General features: G+C 47.4%; 1 protein-coding gene across 1 annotated transcript in view; it reads right to left on the bottom strand.

Annotated features, from left to right (window-relative positions):
• MARCHF4 (membrane associated ring-CH-type finger 4) overlaps positions 1–27418 on the bottom strand; it is a 111715-nt gene that overhangs the window by 14067 nt on the left and 70230 nt on the right. The window contains exons 2-3 of the mRNA XM_056861537.1: positions 23558–23713; positions 17179–17371 (exon numbers count right to left, since the gene is read on the bottom strand). Of these exons, the coding sequence (XP_056717515.1) occupies positions 17179–17371; positions 23558–23713 (349 nt within the window). The remainder of the gene's footprint in view (positions 1–17178; positions 17372–23557; positions 23714–27418) is intronic.

Genomic DNA, 27418 nt, shown 5'->3' with positions numbered 1-27418 from the left:
GCCACTGGAGGACCCGGTGTTGGTGGAGGGGGAACAACATTTCGATGTGTCAAAAATATTAGATGCTCGCATTCGCAGGGGAGTGCTCTACTACTTGGTGCGCTGAAACATTTGAGCCCAAGTCATGATGAGTGGGTAGCCGAGTTGATTCGGTTGATTCCCCAATTGAGTTGATTCAGTTGAGCCCCCAGGTTGATTTGCCAATTCCACGAGGCCTATCGTGATAAACCTCAACTGACTACGAGTAACGGGGGGGGGGGCTTAGGAGGGCAGAATGTCAGGTCCTTTGCTACCTACTGGAATACAGGCTCAAGACATATGCAGGCCAGGGGCTGGCTTCCGTTCAAGGCCAGAGTCGGGCTGCTTCTCAAGGTCTGATTCTCATGCTCATTATTCCTGTGTACAGTTTCAGTTCCTCAGATTATCTCAAATGTATGATGTTATGGCTTCTCTCCCTGGGATTGACTATAATTTCACTGTTATGCTTTCCCTGCCTAGAACACTTTTAACCTGTACCTTGCATACCGAAAGTCATTAGCAGCCTTACCTGCCAACGGCCAACGCGAGAGCAGGTTATTAACAGCTAGCGTGTAAGTAGATCTCTTTGACAATTTATAATTCATAGACTATTATGGATTTGTGTTAATTTATAACAGTAATATGTGTATCCTTCTTTAAAAAAGACTAAGATAAGGATTAATGAATAGAATGTTTTTCCTTTAATTAATGCCAATTTGCCTATAAGACTTTGAATGACTATGTTATAATACATAGCAATATTGTAAGATTTTAATATTGCGATATATATTGTAGTGGTTCATGCTGAGGAAGACCTAAAGGGTCGAAACAGGGCGATAACCGGACCCCTGTAAAGCCACACCCCCAATCTACAAGGGGCATCATCAGAATCACAAAGCTACAGACACCAAAGAGCATCACAATCACGTTCCAAAAAAACAGGAACTTTACTCAAGCGTCTATGTTACAGTTGTAAGTGGACAGCTTTATGAGAGAACAGAGGGCTACTTTCATTTCGGAGGAGAGTCGGGTGTGATATGTAGCTTCGCTTCTAGGAGAAGCGGCGAGCTGGATAGTCCAGCAGTTTGATCTTTGTTCCCGTGCACTGTGCTCCCTTGATGACTTTATGGTGGCGCTTAGGCGGCGTTTTGAGGACCCATTCCAGAGTGAGCGAGCCAAGACGACTCTTCTTCAACTCCGCCAGGAAGCCAGGTCAGTGATGCAGTATGCGGGAGAATTTCAGATGCTTGCTAGCAAAGTGGTGGATTGGAGCGAGGCTACCCGGGTGCAGTATTTCCGGGAAGGGCTGAATTTGGAAATACTCCACTGGGCATTCATGCAAGGTGACCCTCCTGATTTGGAGGGATGGATTTTGTTAGCGGTAGAGGTTGAGAACCGCCAGCAGTTGCTGAACTTGTCTAAACAACGCAAAGCCCGAGATACGGGGCCACGGCTGCAGCGCCTAGACTCAAGTACGGGCTCCCGACCACCGGGGAAGGCGACAGCACCCCCGAAAGCACCGGAGAGGGCGAGACGTTTTCAGAGCGGGGCATGCCTGGTTTGTGGCGGGATGGGGCATTTCCTTTCCTTTCCTTTCCTTTTTCCTTTCCTTTCCTTTTATCCCTTAGAAGCTCCTTGATCAATTGATCTTGAGCAGCATATATCTAGTGTTGGAGGGATATAAGGACTGAAACAAATCTTGCCGCTGACAATGTAGCCTTGGGGTCCCTGTCGCTTAGTAAAAAAGGCATTATGTCAGTCACAAAGGCATTGGATTTGTATATTAAAAGGGGGGAAATATAGTGCGATCGAAGTTCCTCATAAAAGCGGCATTCCAAAAGGGCATGGGCTAATGTGTCAATAGAGCCAGAGGAGCAAGGGCAGATCCTGTCTGAGTATGGTATATTCAGAATTCTGCCCTGCATTACCATAGAAGGGTTAGCATTCAATCTAGCCAAGCAAAAAGCTCTACAGAGACGAGGAGTTGTCAGATAATATGTATAGGCAGGCAGACCATGTGGAGGGGGTATTCCGAAGAACTGGGATGAACAGACGCGACGAGCACGAAAAGTAGTGCTGTTATAATCGAGCTCTTTAATGCGCTTTTTAATTTTGGCAAAAGCTTCAGTTTTCCCAAGATCTGATAACATATCCTGCGAGAAGCCCAGCAACACCAGTTTCTCATCTAAGATTTTTTGCCATGAGGTCATGCTTCAGAGAAGCTAGGAACCCCTCAGTGCTAAAGCACAGTTTAAGGTGGAGTTTAAAGGCGGCCAACCACGCCCTAGCTTTAAGTGACATTTGGCCAAACTCGGAACGAAGAGTAACACCAGCAACACATCGAGGGGCATTTAGGAGTTTTCGTAAGAACTGAAGCAGTGGACGATCTATAGATTCATTGATGACTGTTATCCAGATGGCAACACCAAAGAGTATAATTGGGGTAATTTTCAGGTTAAAAACCTGAATAGCCCCTGGAATATATTTGCCACCTTTGGTGTGAAAAAAATTAACAATAGCACCAACCCCAGGTTTAATTTTGTTGGACACTGCTTTTTGATGGGCATTCCAATTTAGGTTATGGGAAAACAGAATGCCAAGGTAAACAAACTCCTTGACTTGGTCAACCTCAAAGCCATCTAATACCCAGCGAAAAAGAGGCATTTTTCTCCTCTTAGTGAAGATCATGATCTTAGATTTATGATGGTTTATTTTAAGACCTTCCCTAGAGCAGTACTCAGAAAAAGTTTGCAAAGATCTTTTCAAACCAATTCTTGTGCGGGACAGGAGAACTGCATCGTCAGCATAGAGTAGAATCAGGGTGGAATGGCTTGCAAGCTTTGGGGGGTGGCAAGACTCTGAGAAATTGGTTGCCATATCATTCAGGTATAGATTAAACAAGAGAGGAGCAAGGAGGCAACCTTGTCTAACTCCCTTGGCCAGTTCAAAAGGCTCGGTTAGTTCTCCTTGGTTGCCACAGCGAACCTGAGCTGTGAGGTCAGTATGAAATTGCTGAATAAGCCATAGTAACCTCCTATCCATAGTAGAATGTGATAGTTTCAACCATAGCCTCTCCCTCAGGATGGTATCAAAAGCTCCCTTAAGATCCATAAAACCTGCATAAAGGGTGCCATTTCGGGATGGGGCATTTCGCTGCTTTGTGCCCCTCTCATCCTGAGAGTTCCCCAGCCGCTCCACACCTGGCAAGAGGAGATGCAGCGCATTCTGGAGGCAAAGAGCGTCGGAAGAGCACGGCTCCCGAGAAACGAGGTACCACCGCTCTCAACCTTGCACCGACTGCTCAAGAGGGACAACGCACCCCTCCACTTGACCCACCGGGGTCACGGATTACAAATGTGCAGGGTCCAAGCCCAGACAGCTCGTCTGCCTCAGAGGGAGAGGAAGCTTGGAGTCGGCCGCTAAAAAATGTACCAGGTCTGCTGTAGTGGGGGCTCCACAGCAGACCTCTTCGTGTAATGAGCAGGAAGCTCTGCCAGTGATGGTAAGCGATCTGGGAGAGACTATATTTGTGGATGTGATATTACAAAACCTCAAGGGGGGACCTCAGTTGTCGGTGCAGGCTTTGATTGACTCTGGGTGTGCATGAACTTTGATTAGTGAAGAGACTTTCAAGGCTTTAAAAGTGAAAGCAGTGGACTTGCCACAAGCCATCCACTTTGAGCAAATTGATGGCAGTTACTTTGGGGGGGGGTGTTACCCAGTGTACGAGCCGAGTTATGTTAGGAGTTGGGAGACATTGGGAGCAGCTTCACCTTACTATAGTTCCGGGCATCAGGTACCAGGTGGTTCTAGGGGCAAATTGGTTGGAAGGACATAGTCCCACCATAGACTGGGCAGCCCGGACTATTGCTTTCGACTAGCCACAATGCAACAAACACCAGAGGGAGGTGGCCGATCGGAAATTTGCTGCTCTGGCAACACGGGAATGGGATCCCTTGCCCCCCCCCCAACTACCTGCAGAGTATGCCCAGCTCGCAGATGTGTTTGATATAAAAGAGTGTGATGTCTTGCCTCCCCACCAAAAGACAGACTGTGCTATTGAACTGGTGGGGGAGGGCAATCTGCCAAAGGGCAAAACTTACCACATGAGTCCCAAGGAGAAGTTGGTGTTGCGGGACTTTTTGGACCAAAATTTGGCCCGTGAGTTTATCCACCCCTCATCGGTGCCTTGCTCGGCTCCCTCCTTCTTCGTGCGAAAGAAAACAGGGGACCTGCGTCTGTGTATTGATTTCCGCCGGCTGAATGCTGTCACCCAAACTAATGCCTACCCCCTTCCGTTGATTCCAGATCTGCTCAGCCAGCTGAAAGAAGGGCACATCTTTACCAAACTGGATTTGGTTGAAGCTTATTACCGTGTACGCATAAGGGAGGGAGACGAATGGAAAACCTCCTTCTCCAGCTGCTTTGAAATGTTTGTATATCTGGTTATGCCGTTCGGATTAAGTGGGGCTCCTAGTGTCTTCATGCAAATGATTAATGAGGTATTACATGACCTATTGTTCAAAGGGGTCGTAGTGTACCTGGATGACATTTTGATTTACTCTAAAACATATGAAGAGCACGTAGAGCTAGTCAAAGAAGTGTTAAAATGCCTCCAGGACAATCAACGGTTTGCTAAGGTTTCCAAATGTGAGTTCCATCAGAAATCATTGACTTTTCTGGGATATGTCATCTCCCACAAGGGGCTAGCCATGGATCCGGGAAAGGTCAAGGCAGTGCTGGACTGGGAACCGCCAGCCATATGCAAACAGTTACAACAGTTCATCAGTTTCACTAATTTTTATAGGGGTTTTCTCCCCAACTTCGAGCAGATGGCACTGTCTATAACGGACCTTTTGAAAATGAAGGGGAAGGGACCTTCAGCAACTCTACTTTCCTCCCGGTTGGATTGGACGCCAGAGTGTCAAAGAGCTTTTGACACTCTGAAAAAACTGTTTACGTCAGAACCCATCCTTAAACACCCAGACTGTGAAAAACCTTTTGTGGTTCAGGTGGATGCCTCCGATGTAGCCATGGGGGGGGGGGCTACTCCAGATGGGGGAAACAGGACAACTCCAACCCTGTGCTTACTTCTCTAAGACGTTTTCACAATCAGAACTGAACTGGCCCATTTGGGAAAAGGAGGCAGCCGCTGTCAAAAATGCTCTCACTGCCTGGAGGCATTTTCTTGAAGGGGTTGAAGTCCCTTTTGAGGTTTGGACTGACCATAAAAACTTGGAGGCATTAAAAGGGACATATAAACTTACAGCCAAACAGGTGTATTGGGCTGAATTCTTCTCCATGTTCCATTTTGTGTTGAAACATGTACCTGGCAAGCAGAATCAGTTGGCAGATGTGCTTTCTAGATTTCCCCAATATCAAAGTAAGATAGACCGTCCCACGGTTTAGCTGTTCTCACCCATTCTCAAGCTCGGGAAGCTCCCCCCTTGGAAGGATTCCCAGGCACTTTCAAGATGGCTTTAATTCAATCCTGCCAAGCAGAGGACGCTGCCAAAAGCCTCCCTGACAGGATGATTCAGCGGGGGGGGGGGGGGGTTGGTTGGTTCAGAGATAATAAACTTTACGTTCCTGCGTAACTTAGGCGGGAGGTAATGGAGCGGGGCCATGGGTCCAAGGTAGCAGGGCATTTTGGTTTTGTAAAAACCCTGCACCTTTTACACAGACAGTTTTGGTGGCCAGGAATGAGAATGGATTTGGACTCCTACATTCGCAGTTGCCCTAACTGTGCCACAGCCAAAAGGGTGATGGGGAAGCCACCTGGCCTTTTGAAGCTGTTAGAAACACCTTTGGCTCCCTGGGAAGTCATTGCCATGGATTTCATTACGGATCTTCCTCCCAGCCGAGGAAAAACAGTATTTTGGGTGGTCACAGACCTGTTTTCTAAACAAGTGCACTTAGTCCCTTGCACTTAGTCCCAAGTGCACTTAGTCCTGTGACTTCCCTCAGCTCAGAAGCTGGCCCGTTTGTGTGAGAGATCCCCCTCTCTGAGTTTGCTTCTCCAAATCAGTTGCTCAGACGTTGATACAGAAACAATAGATTTATTGAAGCCTTCAGGAGATGAGACAGGCACAGGTAGAAAGTTGCAAGTGAGGGGCTATACGGGTTTACAGAATATATTGACTCCAGGGCACTGGGGCACTGGGGTTCACACTTATTGTTATGGGAAGTTACAAGCTTGGCATAATACAAAACATCAGACGGATCCCAGGAAGTCTGGTGCGGCTATCACACTTCCAAGGCCGCACCGGCCTGAGGGAGTACTGGCAGGAAGAACAGCGGGGGGGAAGATACATGGGCCATCAGGCCTGGCGCCTGAGACCAGAAGGTGTGAACTGCTTTTACGAGTTCACTGATAACACCGCAGGTGATGGAAAGCAGAGACACAAAGACAGAGACCCTCACATTCTGCCCCCCTTAAGGCCCCCCTCCGAGAGGACGAGGCTTATCGGGATAAGCGAGGTGGAATTCTCGGACCAAGCGAGGAGCTGCCATGTGGGGTGCGGCCACCCATTCGTCATGAGCGGAGCCAAGGTTTTTCCAGCGAACAAAGTAAAACAGTTTCCCTTTCTTCCATTTGGAATCTAAAACCTTGGATATTTCCAAATGGGTATCCCCTCCTACTACGGTAGGAATCTCATGAGCGGGAGGGGGGTGGAACTGGGGAGCTGCTACATAAGGTTTGAGGAGGCTTATATGGAAGACTGGATGAACTCCCTTGAGAGTCTTAGGGAGACTCAGTTCCACGGTAACCTCGTTGATTACTCTGGTAATGGGGAAAGGTCCTACATAACGGTCGCTCAGTTTTTTGCAGGGGCGAAGAGAGCGGAGGTTTTTGGTGGACAGATAGACTTGCTCCCCCACCTTGAGTTCCCATCCCGGAGACCGGTGTTTGTCTGCTTGTTCCTTGTACTTGCTTTTTGCCCTTTCCAGATTTTTGAGCAACCATGGCCAGGTGGATTTAACCACCTGAATCCACTCCTGAAGATCAGGGGTAGACTGGAGCTCTGGCGAGACGGGGGCAGAACCGAAAGGGCCAAAATCCGTCCCGTATATAACTTGGAAGGGACTAAAGCCGGTAGAGGAATGAGGCGCATTGTTGTACGCATATTCGGCAAATGGCAGCAGGTCGACCCAGTCGTCCTGGTGGAAATTTACATAGCAACGCAAATAACATTCTACTACCGCATTTACTCGTTCCGTTTGACCATCCGTTTGGGGGTGATAGGCGGAAGAAAGGCCCTGTTCCTCCACTCCCATTAACTTTAGGAAAGCCCGCCAGAATTTGGCAACAAACTGGACCCCCCGGTCGGAGAGGACCTTCCTCGGGATCGAGTGTAGCCTGAGGACGTGCGTGATGAACAGTTTAGCTAAACCCTGGGCTGAAGGAAGACCTGCACATGGAACGAAATGAACCTGTTTGGAAAAGAGGTCTGTGATAACCCAGAGAACCGTTTTCCCCCGACTTGGAGGTAGGTCGGTGATAAAATCCATGGCGATGACTTCCCAGGGACGGGAGGGGTTCTCAAGCGGTTTGAGAAGCCCCGGGGGTTTTCCCATCCGTTTCTTGGCTGTGGCGCAGGTGGGGCAGCTGCGCACATACAACTCTACATCAGATCTCATACCGGGCCACCAGAATTGCCTTCGAACCAGGTGAAGCGTTTTTATGAAACCAAAATGACCCGCTAGCCTGGCCCCATGTACAAGTCCCAATACTTCTTTGCGAAGGGAAGATGGGACATATAGTTTCCCCCCTTGCACCCACCAAGTGTTGGTTCGTTCCAAGCCAGTGGGGAGGAGATGGTGCTCCTCCTCCTGTAAGGAGGCGTCCCGGAGTCGCTGTTGGAACGCTTCCGGGATACCTTTGAGCGTAGGGGGGGTCTCCGGTTGGCGGGCTTGGGATCGGGTGGTGACGGCCAAGCCAGGGACTTCCCCTCGCTGTTCGGGAGTGAACAGGGAGTCGACGGGGCGATCGAAATCGTTGCGATACTGGGGAAGTCGTGACAAAGCATCAGCTAGGGCATTTTCTTTGCCAGGGACATGTTTGAGGGTGAACCGGAATTTTGCAAAAAATTGGGCCCACCGAATTTGTTTGGCATTGAGTTTTCTAGCTCCCTTGAGAGCCTCAAGATTCTTGTGATCAGTGCACACTTCGAACGGCAGCTCGGCCCCCTCCAAGAAGTGTCTCCATATGGTAAGGGCATGTTTGACCGCTGCTGCCTCCTTCTCCCAAATGGCCCAGTTGATTTCGGACTGGGAAAACTTCTTGGAGAAGTAGGCGCATGGCCTCAACCGTCCCCCCTCATCCCTCTGCAATAGGGCCCCGCCCATGGCTACATCCGAGGCATCCACCTGCACCACGAAGGGCTTGGTGCAATCCGGGTGAGCCAAAACGGGTTCGGATGAAAAAAGTAGCTTGAAACGTTCAAAAGCTTGCTGGCACTGGGGAGACCATTGCAGACGGGCTGAGGGGAGTGCGGCGCTAGCCCCCCTGTCCTTGGTACGCAACAGGGCAGTGAGGGGAAGCGCAACTTGGGCAAAGTTGGGAATGAAATTCCGGTAAAAGTTGGCAAACCCCAAAAACTGTTGAAGTTGGCGGCGGGTAGTGGGGGTTTCCCAGTCCCGCACCGCCTGGACCTTGGCGGGGTCCATTTCCAACCCTTGGTGGGAAATCACATACCCCAGAAATGTAATAGAAGGTTGGTGGAATTCACACTTGGACACCTTAGCATACAGTTTGTGCTCCCGCAGCCGCTGGAGCACTTCTCGCACTAGGCGCACATGTTCTTCCATGGTCTCAGAGTAAATAAGAATGTCATCGAGAAATACCACCACCCCCCGAAACAGTAAATCATGCAAAACTTCATTAATTAATTGCATAAAGACACTCGGAGCCCCCGAAAGTCCGAACGGCATGACCAGGTACTCAAACATCCCAAAACAACTGGAAAAGGCCGTTTTGGGTTCGTCTCCTTCTTTGATGCGAATGCGGTGGTAGGCTTCTACCAAGTCCAGTTTGGTGAAGATTCGGCCCTCCTTTAATTGTGCTAGAAGGTCAGGAATAAGAGGGAGGGGGTAAGCATTAGACTGGGTGACTGCGTTCAGTCTGCGAAAGTCAATACACAGTCTTAAATCTCCCGTCTTTTTCTTTACAAAGAAAGCTGGGGCTGAATAAGGAGCCTTGGAGGGGCGTATGAAACCCCTCGCCAGATTGACATCCAGATAGTCTCGCAATACAGTCTTTTCACTAGGGCTCATGGGGTAAACCTTTCCCTTAGACAGTTTGCCTTCCCCTACAATCTCGATGGCACAGTCCGTTTCTCTGTGGGGAGGCAGTTCGTCGCACTCTCTAACATCGAAAACATCAGTAAACTGCGAGTACTCAGAGGGTAATTGAGGAGAGACTGGGGCGGGGGACCCTACCAGTGCGGCGGCTGGAGTTCTGAGTACCCGTTCCTTGTCATGCAACCCACAGGGGTTTTCGGGGAAGGAAAGCACCCGTTTAACCCAATCAATGGAGGGATTGTGTCCCCTTAACCAGTTCATCCCTAACACCACAGGGGTTACAATAGGGGCGATGGTGAAATACAACCGTTCCCAATGTTCCCCCACGGACATAATCACGGCTGCAGTTCTGTGGGTCACAGGGCCCCGTTTAAAGTCACTCCCGTCCATTTGGGAAAAACGGAGGGGTCCCGGAAGCCGCTTGCGCCGGACACCCAACTTCTTGGCAGTTTCCTCATTTATCATGGTGCGGGCACACCCCGAGTCGACCAACGCGGGGACCTCTAACGGGGGACCCCCTTTGGGTAGGGACAGATGAACACGCACAAATACATTGTCCTCTTGGGCGCTTACCATCGGTGGAGCTCCTTGCACAACGATAGGGACGGTCTGCTGCGGAGCCCCCTCTACAGCAGACCGACGGCGTTTTTTGCCGGCTGTTCCCACTCTTCCTCCTCGCTGGAAGAGGGGGACGGGGTGGTGGCTTCCGGGGAGCCGTCCGAATCAAAGACGGTATTTGTAATCCGGGACCCCGATGGGACCGTAGAGTCGGATGCCCCATCCTGGGGGCGCGCGTGGAGAGCGGAGGGTGCGCCGGAGCGCCGGCTCAGTGGTCCACTTCTGCGGCGAGGCTGGCTGTCGGCGGCCGGTTTCGTCGGCTCGGCCTGGGTTTGGCGGGGGGGGGTCGGACGGCCTGAGCGAGAGGGGCATTGCGATGCAAAGTGACCCTTTCCCCCGCAGATCAGGCAGACGCCGGCCTCGAACCGCTTGCGGCGTTCCGCGGCCGAGAGACCCCCGCCACCCCCTTGCCGGAGTTCCCGGCCACGGTCACCTCGGGGCCTGGGGTCTCGCCCAAGCCGTTGCTTGGACAAGTTCAGGAGTTGTTTGCGATTCTCGATGTCAGCAGCATGGCGAACCCAACCTTCCACATCCGGGGGGTTCCCTTGCATGAAGGCCCAATGTTGGAGGTCTGGGTTGAGACCCTCCCTGAAACATTGTACCAAGGTAGCTTCACTCCAGTCCAGAATTCGGCTAGCCAGTGACTGGAACTCACTTGCATACTGCGCCACCGACTTAGTCCCTTGGCGCAGTTGCATCAGGGAGGCTTTAGCCCGCTCACCCAGAGTCGGGTCCTCAAAACGGTTTCGGAGTGCTACCATGAACTCGTCCAGGGTTCGCAGCACCGGCGAGCGGAGTTCATACTGCAACACCATCCAGGCAGCCGCCTCCCCTTGCAGTAAGGAAGCCACGTACTGCACCCGGGACTCCTCAGAAACGAAGGTTCGGCCTTGTTCCCGCATAAAAATGTCTACTTGGACCATAAAAAAGGTCAACTGGTCTCCCGACCCGTCATACGTGACTTTCAGGTCCCGACGGGCCGGGGGGGCAGGGGTTGCGGGCGGAACTACCGGCGCCCCGTCTGGGGGAGCACCGGCTGGAGGTTGCAACTTCAGCGCATCTAGGGTCGTGGCCATCTCACCCATTACGCGTTGCATGATCTCCATCTGCTCCTGCATAGCCCGGCGGTCTTCCTGCCACTGCTTTCGTTCTTCCTCCATGAGGGCCTCTTTGCGGGCCGGGTCCCCTTCGAGTCCCGTGCTGGGGAAGGCCAACCGGCGATCCTTCGCCGCAGTCCGCGAGAGCGACCAGCCCTTGGGAGAGTCCAGCCAATAAGTAAGCCCCCGGGGACGTTCGTCCCGATCTTGGTCGGGGGCGCGACCCTTCGGTTTCTTTGGCTTGGCTCCCTCCTCCTTCGGGTCCGGCTTCTCCGGCTCGTCCGGTTCCTTGGGGGCATCGGGGTTAGGGGTGGTGTCCTCGTCGGCTGACATTCTGTCCAAAGCGGTACAGCTGCAGTCCGAGAGGCAAGGACTTGCAACTTAATGTGAGAGATCCCCCTCTCTGAGTTTGCTTCTCCAAATCAGTTGCTCAGACGTTGATACAGAAACAATAGATTTATTGAAGCCTTCAGGAGATGAGACAGGCACAGGTAGAAAGTTGCAAGTGAGGGGCTATACGGGTTTACAGAATATATTGACTCCAGGGCACTGGGGCACTGGGGTTCACACTTATTGTTATGGGAAGTTACAAGCTTGGCATAATACAAAACATCAGACGGATCCCAGGAAGTCTGGTGCGGCTATCACACTTCCAAGGCCGCACCGGCCTGAGGGAGTACTGGCAGGAAGAACAGCGGGGGGGAAGATACATGGGCCATCAGGCCTGGCGCCTGAGACCAGAAGGTGTGAACTGCTTTTACGAGTTCACTGATAACACCGCAGGTGATGGAAAGCAGAGACACAAAGACAGAGACCCTCACAGTTTGTTTGTTTTGCATGTCTTTAAATATCACTCCTTCCTGTGCAAGGTGGTCTCCGACAGGGGGGGACAATTTGTGGCCATGTTTTGGAGGGCGTTCCTTCAACTGGTGGGGGTGGAACAGGGTCTTATCTAGTGCTTATCACCCTCAGACAAATGGTCAAACCGAACATGTTAATTCTGTATTGGAATGTTACTTGCATTGCTATGTAAATTATCACCAGGATGATTGGGTGGACCTCTTACCTTTTGCAGAGTATTCCTATAACAATGCCACCCATCAGTCCACAGGTTTCAGCCCATTCCAGGTGATCTATGGTAAGGACTTTGGACCTTTTGGAAATACAAATCTTTCTGGGGAGGGGGCTGATACAGAGGTGGCGGACTGGGTGAACGTGGTGCAAAACATTTGGCCTTGGTTACAAAAAAAATCTGGAGCAGGCCAAGCGCAAATACAAAGAGCAGGCAGACAAGCATCATTCTCTGGGCTGGGACATCAAGGTGGGAGACCAGGTGTACCTGTCCACAAAAAAACTCCGCTCGTTACGCCCATGTAAAAAACTCAGTGAGAAGTATGTAGGACCATTCCCAGTCACTCAACTTATAAATGAAGTTACAGTGGAACTCAGCCTACCAAAGATTCTGAGGGGCATTCACCCAGTGTTTCATGTCAGTTTGCTGAAAAAGTACATGCCTGCCCCGGAGTGGAATCCAGATCCCGAACCCGAGCCCCCAGTATTAGTGGGGGGAGAGGAACATTTTGAAATTTCCAAGATTCTAGATGCTCGGGTCCATGATAAAGTGCTCTACTATCTGGTACGCTGGAAACACTTAGGCCCAGGTTATGATGAAAGGGTGGCTGAAAACCATGTTGCCGTCCCTCGGTTGATTCGCCACTTCCATGAGGCTTACCCCCACAAACCTCGCCCGATTTCGGAGAAGGGAGGGGGCCTTAAGGAGGGCAGAATGTCAGGCCTTTGCTATTGTCAGGCATGATAAGGTTACCTAACTGTTGTCAGACCCTAACCTGAGGGCGAGCTCTCACCTTAAGCAGGCTCGGGCTGGCTCTGCTCCACGACCTTGGTTCCCAGCCTTTCATCCTATGTATGGTTTCGTTTCCACAGCTGCCTGTGGAGCTGCCTTCCTGTTATGTCTCCCTCACCTGGGAAACGCTATCTCAGACTTGTTAATCATGTTTACTTTCTCAAGCCTGCAATGCTTTTATACTGTACCTGAATCAAGGATTGGCATACTAGCCTTCTTCTGCTTTTAGCAGTCAGTCTCTTTGACCTGTCTATTTGCTCCTAATAAAGTCTTAACTGCTTCAGAGCCATCTGCCTGAATGAGTTTGATTAAGGGATGCTAGGGACAGGCACCTGATCTGACAGGTATGTGGGTGGAGGCAATGACAACACTGTGCTCACCATCTGTTAATCAGTCCTGTGCTGTACAGCGCCCCTCTCGGGCCAGAACTTCCCCTCATCTGCCTCTCTCCTTCATTAGCTGCTGACATGGAAAGTTGTTCAACAAGAGACGATTTCCACCTTTGCTGACCCTGAACGCCACTTGAATTTGCAAACGTCAAGCTTCCTTAATTGCAGCCTTCCCTGATACAGACAGCGAGATGTGACCACATCTCCACATTACCACTTAATTAATAGGCAGATGCTTGAAGAAATGTGTGCAGAGAAGTTCCAAACTTCCACTGTGTTCAGTGGTGCACATTTGAAAGAGATTTTGCCAGCCATATTTATATCACATACACAAACAGATTTCCTTTCAAGTGCATTTACTTTTCAAAAGTCCTTACTGGAACTATTGCTATCTTTAAAAAACTGTCTCTGCCACTCTGGGGGAGGGAGGAACAAACCACATGAAGGAGTCCTTCCTTCCTTCCTTCCTTCCTTCCTTCCTTCCTTCCTTCCTTCCTTCCTTCCTTCCTTCCTTCCTTCCTTCCTTCCTTCCTTCCTTCCTTCCTTCCTTCCTTCCTTCCTTCCTTCCTCACAATTGTCACCCAGATCTCATCCCTCATGATTGTTCTTCCACTGTAGGATGATCATATTTTTCTATTCCCAACCCACATTATTTTGTTGTTGGGAAAATTCCCTCCAGCCCAAGATGTTGCATTCTGTTGTGATTGTTGCATGGAGTGGAACTGTCCTGGACACATAATAGACAGCGCCTGTGGCATAAATGATTTTAAATAACATAGTTTTTTTCTGGCTAATTTGTCTCTGAGCAACCCCTTTATACCCAACAGGTCATCTGTCACAGATGACAAGGAAATTCCTGCCACAAGTTCTTGGAGCATTAAAATCAGAGCTAAAATTAACTCCAGATTTTCATTTTATGAACTGAATTTGAATGTTGACATCAAATATTGTTTAATTCAATCTGACTTCTACAGATGCCACAAACAGAGACCTGTTCACCCTACAGGTGCAAAATCTCAGAGATGGTGTCCTTATTTGCTGGAGTGGGGGAAACTGAATGACTTGTCTTAAAATTCCATCTTTGCCCATTTTGCTTCATTGCCAAGTGGGTTCACGCTTGTTTGCATTAAGTATATTTATACTTTATTGCTCTGCAACCTAGGAACTGTAGTTTGATCTAGTCAGTTCTGAGCACGAGCCAGCACGATGGATGATGCCAACTGATAAATGCCACTAACTGCAGGCATGAAGGAATCCCTTACACTCTGTGCAGTTGATTTTAAATGGTACATGAGCTGTCCATGCTGACCTTGGGGCATATGTAATCCAAGCAAGCCAATAAATAGTGAGCATTCATCAGCAGTGGCTACCTGGGCAGCAACCATGCTAATACCGCTACTGAGCAGTAGAAAGGCTGTTCATTTTGATTTGCGAGAAACTGTTAAGGCAATCATGTAAGATATTTTTTACTCAACCCATACAGTCCGTGGGCCATACTACATATTGGTATCAGGTAAAGTGGCAAAATTTCTTTATGTTTTTCTGAAAGGTGTTATGTCTATGTATTAGGTTTTGATGTGACAACCTGTTCTGATTGGTAGCTTAAGCTTTTTATGATATCACCAAGATGGCCAAAGCCATTTTTCCTACCGTTTCTAATTTAAGCTATAACTCATGAACCAAGTGGCCAATTTCAAATTTTAAAGCACTGTTGGAAAGCTAATAAATTCCTCTACATTATTGATTAATGTGACAGAAGGCATAAATCAAAGAAAAAGTCCATTCCCCCCACATTTTATAAGGTTTACTGCATATAGCACTTTACCTAATCCAGATAGTCACCTGAAGTATATTAGGTAATATAACTTATTTTTCGCCTTTCTAATGAGCCAGAGCATGAAGAAATTCCTGTTGATAAGCCACAGTTAAAAGGTAAAGGTCTCCTGTGCAAGCACCGGGTCATTCCTGACCCATGGGGTGACGTCACATCCCGACGTTTACTAGACAGACTTTGTTTGCGGGGTGGTTTGCCAGTGCCTTCCCCAGTCATCTTCCCTTTACCCCTAGCAAGCTGGATACTCATTTTACCGACCTTGGAAGGATGGAAGGCTGAGTCAACCTTGATCTACCTGAAACCAACTTCCGTTGGGATCAAACTCAGGCCATGAGCAGAGCTTGGACTGTAGTACTGCAGCTTACCACTCTGCGCCACGGGGCTCCTTAAGCCTCATTTTGGTACATGAAAATGGATCCATGTTTTATATAACTTTATCCTATGTAACAGGATGATAGGTAATTTGGTGCTACTCCTCAGAAACATTTGTGAGTTCAGCAACAGCAAAAGCAAAAACATATGATTTTATCACCCCCTGATTTGTGGGGTCCTTCAGGGGGTGGTCCTCTCCCCAATGCTTTTCAGTATCTCATAAAATTTATTGCGGTCTTTGACCAGTATAACAAAAATTATTACAAGGTTTAACAAAAGTTCCAGATTTAAAACAATGATTCAGTACAACAGAAGAATAACAGTCTACAGCTTTACAACAGTTTCAGTACTGTTCCCTGCGTCTTGCATATCACGAGGCAAAATTTGGCAGCTTGTCTGGATGCCCAGGGATTTTTATCAGACAGTAAGTTTTCCAATTTAATTTCATTGGATTCGCCCAGAAAGCCATCAAGCATAGGCTAAAGATATTTTAATCTGGCCTCCTTGTAATGTGGACATCTCAGAATAATATGCTCAGTTGTTTCCACCTCCCCCAATGAGCATGAATATAATCTTTCTGAGTATGGTATCTTTTTAAATCTCTCTTCCAACACAGCAGAAGAAAGTGCTGCGCATCTTGCCAGAGTAAATGCTCTTCTACTGTTGTTAGATTCTATTTTGGTTAGGTTGGCTGCTGGAGCCACCATGTATTTTATGCTCGGCAGGCATTTAAAATTTGGGACTCTGGAAAGGTCTGCTTGGTGCTCAATGTCTTGCTTTTCAGTATATATTTGTGCCCTCTCAACCAGTCAGTCAGGAGTTTGGGCCTGGGTTGCAATCAATATGCGGATGATACCCAGCTACATCTGTTGATGGACAGCCAGCCGGGTACTATCCCCAATACCCTGGCCAAGTGCCTGGGGGCCATGGTGAAGTGGTTAAAATAGAGCTGGCTGAAACTGCTCTGAGCAGTGGCGGGGGCAGGATAGAAATCAAATAAATAGAATGCACAATGCTGGCGAAAGGGAGGGTCCACCAATAACTTATTGCATAGACACCAAGATATCATTCTGCCATGTTTTGTAGAAGAATCTCATATGCTTTCTGGTATAAATGTCAAACTGTGAAGACCATAAAATGCTAGTGAATCCCAAATTTTCAGTTTATGAACCGATTTTTAATTTTGACATCAATTATTTTGAATTCATTTTTACTTTTACTTCATCTAAGCATTACATTTAAAAAACAGATAACAAACCAACATCTAAATTTCAATTTTTGTATTTTTTTGAAATATTCATAAGAAGCACAACATAGAACATGCAACAGCTTTGTAAATTCTAATGGTTCAGTATCATTCTCAGGAACAGCTACAATTTTTTACACCAAAGTACTGGAAAATATCCATATCAGGACTAACTTGAAAGGTTCTAAATATACCTGTTACTTGGGAAGATTTTTAGGTGGCCCCAATGATTTATCTTGGATCAGGCAATCTTCTTTGCTGAATATACCACATATAAAAACTCCTGATAGTAATCAAAGGAACTACCACCTTGCCCTCGCCTCCTTCCCTCCCTCTTTCTCTCGCCACTTCTCACACATACATCCCAACTCCCAGTTTTCTCACAAAAGATTTTAACAGGCTGCATCTTATGTTAACTTTGAGAGTCATTCACCCACCTATGCAGACAATGTCCATGAAGCCATACATTCCATAGCAGATCTGGAAGAGCAGGTCTTGGCGCTGCCATTTAGCAGAAGGACTGAAGGTTGACCAGATTAGCCATGAGATACTGGCAATAAGGAAGAGGGAACCCAAGATGGCTGCTGCTATTTGAACCTTCTCGATGACAGTCAGAGAAATGGCTTGCCACTGCAGTAAGAAAAGGGTAAGCAGAAAGAGAACAGTGGGCAGAAGGTACAGGTCAAAATGAAAAAGGAAGGATATGCAAGAATAATTCCTTGGACAATAGCACCAGTGGCCACAAATTAACATTCACAGCCTTTAGTATAGACTTTTGTAATGGCAGAAAGCAGCTTTTCAAACAGCAAACTACACTGTTACACAGTGGACTCTGGAAGCAATGAACAATCCTGTATCAGACTGCACCTGGAAATTATGGTATATGTGATTTTCAAGTACTTCTGTTATTAGATCACCCAGTTTTGGTTTCCTGTTAAACTATAATTTGACTATAGGCAATATTTTCTATTATATGAGCTGCTCCAGAAGGGATGGTTTAATTAGTCTATTTTTGGTTTAAAGATAATGGACTGGATTAGATGGCCTATTGAACAGAGCTAAAAGTAAATTAAATGGGTAAACAAAAAAAATCTGAATTTTGAAACTCACACTGTGAGTTTTTATTTTAGGGGACAGCAAAACAATTTTTTTCAGAATTACAGTCTAGTTTTAAATCCCCACACTTCCATAATGTTCACTTGGTGACCTAGGGCCAGTCATATAATCTAATTTACAGAGTTGTTGTGAAGACAAAATGGAGGGGAGCCATGTACATTGCTCTGAATTTCTTGGACGTGGTAAAATGTAATACATTAATAATGAAAATCATAATTCATGGTTGCAGAGAAACTGGCTTTCCTAGAAAAGAGTACCCAGAAAACACATATCCTGTACTTTGAATAAACTGTGAAAATGAATTGCATATATTTATTTATGGTCCTGTATCAATTGCTGCTCCTGTGTTCTTCAGCCACAGCAAATAGCCAAACCAGTAACAATTTTAAAAGAAAAAGGTATGACAATTGCCACAGATTTCTACCTACTCTGCCTCTCCTGCACCAGTTGTCCCTGGATAGCACCTTTACTAAATATGCAATGAAACCTCCTATTGAGAAAACTCAATGTTATGCCCATAACCTTTCATTCTCTTCCATCTTAACCAGTAGGGTCATTGGATGGCTTATGTAGCCCCAATGCTGCAGCTCAGTGTTTTGAAGTGCTGCATTGGGAATACAGTGTGTTCATCCTCTATTTGTGTTAGATGGTACCTCTTCCTCTCCTTAGTTCCATACCCAATGGCATATATTGCATACAAATGTTTCAAGGAGAAAACTACAAGGGAAATAAAATAAGCCCATACATTCATCTGTACATATGGCCTCTATCTCAATAATGCAGTTTCATAACCACTGATTCCTTTGTGGTACCCCACCTAATAGGCCTATGGGCTATGACACTGCCCCTTCCAAGGCTCTCTCCCAGTCAGAATAGAACTATGAACCTTTGGCCATGTTACTCAACTGGGTGGGAGACATACCTCAGGAGCAGGATGGATACTGGCATGCATACCTAAGGACCCACATTTAGGTCACATGCATACTGCTTAAGACAGCACAGAGTACTGATTACCTTTCCTTTTCCTTTTATCCCTTAGAAGCTCCTTGATCAATTGATCTTGAGCAGCATATATCTAGTGTTGGAGGGATATAAGGATTGAAACAAATCTTGCCACTGACAATATAGCCTTGGGGTCCCTATCGCTTAGTAAAAAAGGCATTATGTCAGTCACAGAGTACTGATTACCAGAGTATTTACCACCAGTCTAGATGTTTGAATGGTCTTGATCAGTACTCATCTTTTCACTTTGTCTCACCCACCGTATTTGTCATTCTCAATTTTATTCATTTTCATATCTCTTTGGTTAACTCTTTTTCTCAAAGGCTCATAGTTAGGGCTGTCAAGTTTTGCTTTCAAGAGCTCAGACACCCCAGATTAAGTTTTCAGCATGATCAATAAAACAGAAAAGCAAATGGGGCTAGACGGTGTGTGACTCTGCTATGGGAAATGAGATGCAACAGCAGACAAGGGTCCTGTCCCCTAAATAGAAGGAGGGCATTTCAGTAAATTCAGCTTTTCTTATCATGTAATGCAAAACAACAATTTACACCTCAAATCCCCTCTTCTACACAGTTATGAAAGGAACAGGATTGTGTCTGATCACCGTAGCTCAGTGAGCTTCAACCTTTCAAGATCCAGGACACACTGAACTACAAGCATGAGACAGGAATTCATTTATCATAGTCATGTGACAGGAAGAAAGTATCTCAGAATTATGACCTCATTGAGATCAAGGTCATGACCATGGGCAGCAAACCGAAACAGCTGGGGACAGGAAATAGTAAACAAGAACCAGGATGGACCTGGATAGCCCCAGGCTAGCCTGATCTCATCAGATCTCAGAAGCTAAGCCGGGTTGGCCTTGGCTGGTATTTGGATGGGAGACCTCCAAGGAATATCAGGGTGATGACATGGAGGCACACAATGGCAAACCACCTCTGAACATCTCTTGTCTTGAAGTGCCTGAGTTATAGTATTAAATCCCAATACCCATAACACAGGAAGAGGTTGATCATTCAAAGCAGTTTATTAAGCTTAATAATACATACTGGGTGGGAGCTTCCCAAATGCGCAGGACAGCTCGCACACCCGAACAAAGGATTGCCACAACATTTATAACCTCTGGTCAGGGGTGTTACAATAATACGTTAACAGAGAGGCAACGAAGCGGACGCGGCTATCTTCGATTGGGAAGAATTGTCTGTGCTCCCTCATATAACTATCCACATGATGTAAAAAACGGGGTAAGGTTTCCACAGAGCCGTTGTAAGTAACCTTCAGTTTTGGTGGTCTCCATGGCATTGGGGGCACAGGCGGGTATCCAGGGGCTGGGACTCCTGGTAAAGCAGGTGCGACAGGCACTCTCCCGGGCGCTGCGGGGCCAGGGGCTGCGGGACCTCCGCCTGGAACTACAGGTCCTCCACCAGGCGCGACGGGACCCCCGCCAGGAGCTGCGGGGCCTCCGTCAGGAGGAACCACCGGAGCAGCTGGTTGTTGCGGCAGCTGCTGCGGTATCATTGGAGCGGGGGTAACGGGCGCAATTTGAGCCTGTTGCAACTGGTCGTTGTCCCTGAGCACTAAGGTCAGTTGATCTTGCAAGCGTGCTACCTGTTCCATGAGATCCATATTTTGGGTACGTAGCAAAAATACCTCGTTGCCAGCGCCGCTAGTTCGGCGGGACTGGCTGACCCGTAAATCAGTGGCCCAAAGAGATTCCCCAGTATATAAGTCCTCCTCGTCGGAATTGTCTGGTCTCTCGGGCAAAGTCCCCGCCAACCTGCGGGTCTGTTGAAAGCTATGAGACAGGACGAAAGATGGGAAGAACGGGGGTAATTCATAGCCCCCGGGCTGTCGGGGACGCGCACCACTCCGTGCCCGTTCGAGGGCTAAGTGCTCCCTCTCCTCCTGCTCTGCCCGAGCCTTTGCTTCGGCATCAGCCGTCGCCCACGCTTGCTCCTCCGCTTTCTTGCGCTCAGCCAGGTCCAGGTCAGCTGCCAGTTTGGCGGTCAGCGCCGCGGTAACAAGTGGAAGGGCCTCCTGTTCCAAAATGTAAATGTTGGTGCTGTTAAATCCCGATTCTTCAGTCTCTCCTGAGATCAGACTGGGTCAAATCATCCTCCTCTCTATGCATAAGCCAAAGTGCGGGACAGAGGAGTTGGAGAGGTGACATTTTTTCAGTAAGCACTACAGCCAATTACAAAGCAGTGTTTCGAGGGACGAAGTTGGAAATCAGTTATGAGGTCCCCAGCCATAATTTAGCTGGAAAAAAGCATCCTTGCCCCTCCTCAACGAATGTGGACTGGGCCATGGCACTAAGGTAGGAAGGGTTAATTCCCCCTTCTGTGCCATTTTCTCAATAGAAAATTCTGCCCACCCCCCAGACTGCTTCAAACCCTCATAGGGGGAATTGATAAGAACAAAAACATACTTATAGGATTATTTTTCTCTCTACCAGGGTTTTTAATTAGCTGGGGAGGAAAACATTATGCAGGAAAAAACAACAACCAGAGTTGCCATGCCTCCCATTTTTCCTGGAAGTGATGTCATGCCACGCACACTGATGACAATTTAAAAAAATTATTCCGCCACCCAAAGGAGCAGTGGTGGGAAGGTCAAGTTGCTGGCAGGAGGGCAGGAGACCTGGAAACCCGGCTTCTACTCCTCCTTAAAACACACTCACAGCGGAATAGTTTAATCATTCCCATAAAAAATTGTATTTACAGAGTTTTTTTTAGCATATTTTTATAACTTACTAGGCCTGGGATAGTCCTTTGATAAAACTTCCAGGTTACCATGCAGATAGACCAATAGTTTATTATATTAGGTTTTGTTTAATATTAAGTGTATGGTCAGATTAGTTCCACCATGAAAAAATGTAGGAACATTGCCTTTCCCACGGAGCACTTCTAGCTATTCCAGCTGGAAAATGCTCATTAATGAGAGCAATTCAAGTTAAGTGGCCACTGTACTGAAGCGAGAAACCTTCCAAATAACTTGCCACATAAATGTACAAGGTATTCTGGAAATTAAGCTTTGCAGGAATGTACAAGGGTTCCTGGAAATCACTTATGGACTAACTTAAGTGGCCAGGATTTGTTGTGTTTTTTAGAAACATCTTTCTTGAGCTCACAGAAATTAGCCTGCTGTGTTTAGAGTTTCCTGGATCCCACAGCTATTGCATCAGTTCCACTTAAAACTGAGTGGGGTCTGCTCTGTCCCCAACCCCCCCCCCATGTCTCTGTGGAACACACAGGGCATTTACACATGGCCATTTATCCTTCTAAACTTCCCTGGCTTGTCACGAATATAATGAGGCTTCACGCACGGCCTGCGTGATCGACCCACCCAATACCGGAACTTGCCCGGGTCTGCAAAGTACTGGATTGCAGCGATATAAATTAAAGGATCGCTGCAACTGCGAGAGCTTCCCAGAACGTTTAGCATCTGGGTCGACTCTCTCTCTCTCTCCACCTGGCCCCGGCAGCTTCCACCCCCCCACCGGCTTCCCCTTCTCCCAGTCCGGTGGGGTGGAGGCGCGCAGAGCAGCCGCAGCAGCCTCCACTCCTGCCGGCTTCCCTTCAGCTTCCCCTCGCCTCTGCCCAGAGACATCGGGTGGAGGAGAGTGGCTGCGGCTCCTGTCGTGCATTCCTTTCGCCCCCATGCGTGCAGTTTTTTGGGGAAAGAGGTGCTAATGAGGGACAAATTAATCCGCAAACGGCCATGCGTAAATGGCCTAAGTTTCAGCTGTAGAATTTGTAAACACAAATTTTGCAAAAAGAGATTCTGCTAAAGATGCTTTAAAGTCCCCAGTGCCGGCAGTATGAAGAGGAATCAAAATGCTATTTATCATTTATCATTACTGGGGTGCTACCTGTTTAGCGTGGCACAACCTGCCACATTAACGTGGCTTCCAATTTGTTCCATGCTCAATTCAAGGTGCTGATATTGACCTTTAAAGCCCTGTATGGCTCTGGACTAACATATTTTAAGGACTATCTTCTTCCATAGGAACCTACCTGTTCACTCCAATCATCTCTGGAGGCGTTGCTTCAGTTGCCCCTGCCATCTAAGGCTAGACAGGTGCAACCCAAGAAAGGACTTTCACAGTTGTGGCACTAAACTTTGGAACTCCCTCCCCAGGGAGATTTGTCTGTCTCCCTCTGTCAGTTTGTTCCACCAGCAGGTAAAGACTTTTTTGTTTGGTTTGGCAGACCCTCAGTAACTGTTATTGCCCCTCCTCCCTGGTTCTGGTATTGTTTGTTCATGTGTTTTTATTGAATTATTCTATAATTTAAAATGTTGTTTTAACTGTTAAAATGTTTTTATGTGCACCACCTTGGAGATCCTGATCAGGTGGAAAGGCAACATAAAAATAAATAAATAAAATAATAAACCAAGCATACAACTCTGTTTCCAACTTTGTGTTAGCCTCATGACACTAATGCATGTGTGAACATCTGCAGGGGAGTGTTAAACATTGTCTAGCATTTCCCCCTTTTCACTTATACTGATTCTCCTCCACAATTTCCCCTCAAGGCCTTTTCCACTCATGGAGGAAGGCTTCAATTCTGCAATTCACTGTGCAGGGCACAAAACAATAAAAAGCTGCATACACATCCAATGATGAATGAGGGAAGGCATAAACATATGCCAAAACAACAGAAGAAAATACTTTGTAATAATCTCTAGTACCTTTACCTGCAGGGGGTTCTTTGTGCTTATGGCAATAACGTGATACTTGTAATAACACAGCTCACAGCTCCAACATCCCCTCTCACTAATCCATTTGATCAGACAGGGTTGGTGTGTACATTTCACTGACCCATCACACCGACATGGACTCAGCAACTCACCCTGGAAAGAAAGAGAGAAAGGGGGGGGGGGAATTATGATCCAAACCTTGTTTTCTTGCTGCTTCAAACAAGATGGCACATAGGGACTGGAGCTGCATTTTGTCTAAAGGCAGAAACAGGTAGCCATTTATCATATTGTCCCAACTGGGGTCAAAGTGTTCTATTATATATAAGGCAAAAGATATTGTTGGGAAAAATTACCAGTGAGTTTGCAGCTGATAACACATGGATGGGATGGAGAGTCCATAGAATCATGATTGGAAGGGACTGAAAACTGTATGAGCCACAATAAGAGAGCAGGTGGGCGGCATTATGATGTCAGCAAACAAAATAGCACCAGATAACTAAAAGAGTAAGACAAAAGTATACATACAAAAATTGTGTGTCTAAAATTATGACTGATCTCCAGGTGAGCAGCATCAGTTCACTTGGAGGAAATGGCATCTTTGGAGGGTGGAGTCAATGACATAACATCTTTGTTGAGCTCAGTCCCCTCTGCCCTCCTTAGGCTCCACCCCTAAATCTCCAAGAATTTCCTACCTGATGATGGTAACCCTACTAATATGTAGAACCTGAAGCAAACCCTTAAAATTGTTTTTTTAAAAGGCAGGTGGGCTCATGCAAGGAGAGGCACACACTCACTGTGACACATCTCTCCAAAACATCCTCCCAAATGTTCTTCCCCAAAGTGTTCAATGTGGACAAAGATAAATGCAACACTTAATCCATAACTCCAGCCAAAGCTGCTTGGCATTCAAGTTTGATCATCAGCAAGAAACACCATTAATATTCACTGCACTGTTACAAGTTACAGCCTGGTTATAATGAGAAATAGTGAATTCTGTCCATTCCTTGTCATGCAAACTCAGAAGCTCCATGTTGAATGGTTCTGATATCTGGCAGTATATGCAGCAATCAGTGCAGCAAATAAACCTGGGTAGAAGGAGAGTCTTGCTGTGCAGAGGAAGGCACTGGCAAACCACCTCTGAATGTCACTTGCCTTGAAAACCCCAAAAGGGGTCGCCATAAGTCTGCTGCGACTTGACACACACTTCGACTTTTGGGCACCACAATTTAAGAAAGATGTAGACAAGCTGGAACATGTCCAGAGGAGGGCAACAAAGATGGTGAGGGGTCTGGAGACCAAGTCCTATGAGGAAAGGTTGAAGGAGCTGGGTATGTTTAGCCAGAAGAGGACAAGACTGCGCGGGGATTTGATAACCATGTTCAAGTACTTGAAGGGCTGTCATATTGAGGATGGTGCCGAGTTGTTTTCTGTTGCCCAAGAAGGTTGGACCAGAACCAACGGGTTGAAATTAAATCAAAAGAGTTTCCGCCTAGACATTAGGAAGATTTTTCTAACAGAGCGGTTCTTCAGTGGAACAGGCTTCCTCGGGAGGTGGTAAGCTCTCCTTCCCTGGAGGTTTTTAAGAAGAGGTTAGATGACCATCTGTCAGCAATGCTGATTCTGCGACCTTAGGCAGATGATGAGAGGGAGGGCATCTTGGCCATCTTCTGGTCACTAGGGGTGTGGAGGGGGGAGGTAGTTGTGAATTTCCTGCCTTGTGCAGGGGGTTGGACTTGATGGTCCTGGTGGTCCCTTCCAACTCTATGATTCTATGATGGCACTTTACACACACACACACACACACACACACACACAGAAGGAGTGTCTTCCCTCCCACCTTTACCATAGCCACATGGATTTGGCAGCATCTGTCTCATCATAGGATATAACTTTGGCATGGTGATAGGCCAGCGGGGATGATCTTGTAGCCTCAATCAGTTTATGCTTCTGACTAAAGTTAGCTTTCTTTGTGTTGAAATGGCTGCTAAGGGGCAAAGGAAGTCGTTTGGTCAGCATATAGGGTTGCCAAATCAACAGGAATTCCCCAAGGCACAGATGGCAGCGACCATATCTGACTCCATTGATTAAAAACATAATTCATGCTCACATTGTGGCTAATGTAACAACCTTTTGGAAGCAAAGCTGTGAGGTGTCATCTTAATTCTCAAGGCCATTTTTCTCTCCAGGGATCCTTTCAGTGGCAAAGTTCCCTTACATATGAAAAGACTAGGGGAGGCATGAAAGTGGGCCCTGGGATGACATGTGCCACAGTGCATCTTTCAAAATTAACCCCTCTCCATAACTAATCCCCCTTTCAGCAGCAAGAGGAAACTCTGTCACTGAAAGGATACTTGGGGGGATAATATTGGAAACCTAATTCTTTCCCCCTTTTAGGCAACAGGCTGAAGAGAAACTTAAGGCCACCAGCCTTGGCCTCAACAGCAGGGATAATTTGGGATGCAGAGACCAGCAAAATGGCATCATGCAACACCATGATGTCACTTCTACCTAGGAACCCGAAAGTGCTGTTGCTGCATCATATGACACTCTAGGATTTTCCCCAATCTCTTGGGAAAAACTACAGAGATTGTGAGCTTTCCTACAGTGTTGCACAGTGTGGAGACATCACTTTCAGGTTCTTAGCCAGAAGTAATTCACAGTGTCATGTGCTGATGTTTCCCCCATTTTGCACAGGGCTCTGCCTGGCTGAGCGCTGCTCTCTGCCTTGGCTTGAGCAGGCTTGTCCAGGTGCCACCACCTTCCCCATCTTGCCTCTCTTGTGGGGTTATAGCACACTGGGCTCTGTTCCCCCACCTCACCTCAGGGCAGCTGGGAGCCGCCTTTCTTGCCTTGCGTGGGGTGGGTCGGGCTTTTGTCAAAGGGCTAGCTGGCCCAGGCGTGGGTGAGAGGCCAACCAGATGCTCTTAATGGTCAATCCTGACCCTGCCTGTTGTCAGGAACAGGTTTTGAGAATGGTATGTTGTGGTTGGAAGCAGCTGCGGTTGTTCCCCATTCAAGGTCTCTTGCCTCATTCTCTGTTTAGGCTTCACACCGTGTGAAGCACCGAATGCCCCTTTTGATCTCCTTTGGTCTCCGGAGGGGGGAGGTGGTTGCCCTGACCATTTATCTCCGTTTAGCTACTTATGTTCTGTAACTGCTTATTGCCTGCATTAGAGTCCATTGGACTTCGAGGTAAGTTAGGCTAAAAGGCAACAGGCTGAGACAGCAGATAGGTGGGTTCAAATCCAATTGTCCCACCCTCTCCCACAAGCCATAAAGCAAAAGCTCATGAGCTGACCCGTTAGGGTTGCCAGGTCCCTCTTCTCCACCAGCAGGAGGTTTTTTGGGCGGAGAGGGGCTTCTATGCCACAGAGTCCAGTTGCAAAGCTTCTGTAACCTGTTGAATTTTCTGAATAAACCTGATTTACTGGACTTTGCATCTCATGGACTTTATTCGTGGAATGATCACAGGGTTAGAGCTTACACCTGTGAGGTAAGTTAGGCTGAGAAAGTGTAACTGGCCCAAAGTCACTCAGAGAGTCTCCAGGGCAGAATGGAGATTTGAGGTGTAGTCTGAAACTGTAACCACTACACCATACTGACTTTTGTGGGGTGGCTGCTGTTGAACATTAGCAAGTAGCCAGACCTAGGTGCCAGGTGACCAGGTGTCCTGCTGTAGCAGGAGACCTCCTGCCCAGTAGCCCTGTTTGTCTGCAGTTGCTCAGTAGAACAAGATAGGGGAGAATAGGCATCATGAAGATGTTGTGACATCATTTCCAGTGTGAACCCAGAAGCAACATCATTGTATTGGCAACAATGATCTAGGATCTCCCCAAAACTCTGTGGTATGGGTTTGTC

This window comes from Euleptes europaea, chromosome 15 (genome assembly GCF_029931775.1).
Source record: "Euleptes europaea isolate rEulEur1 chromosome 15, rEulEur1.hap1, whole genome shotgun sequence".
NCBI lineage: Eukaryota > Metazoa > Chordata > Lepidosauria > Squamata > Sphaerodactylidae > Euleptes > Euleptes europaea.
This window is presented reverse-complemented; position numbering and strand designations above follow the sequence as displayed.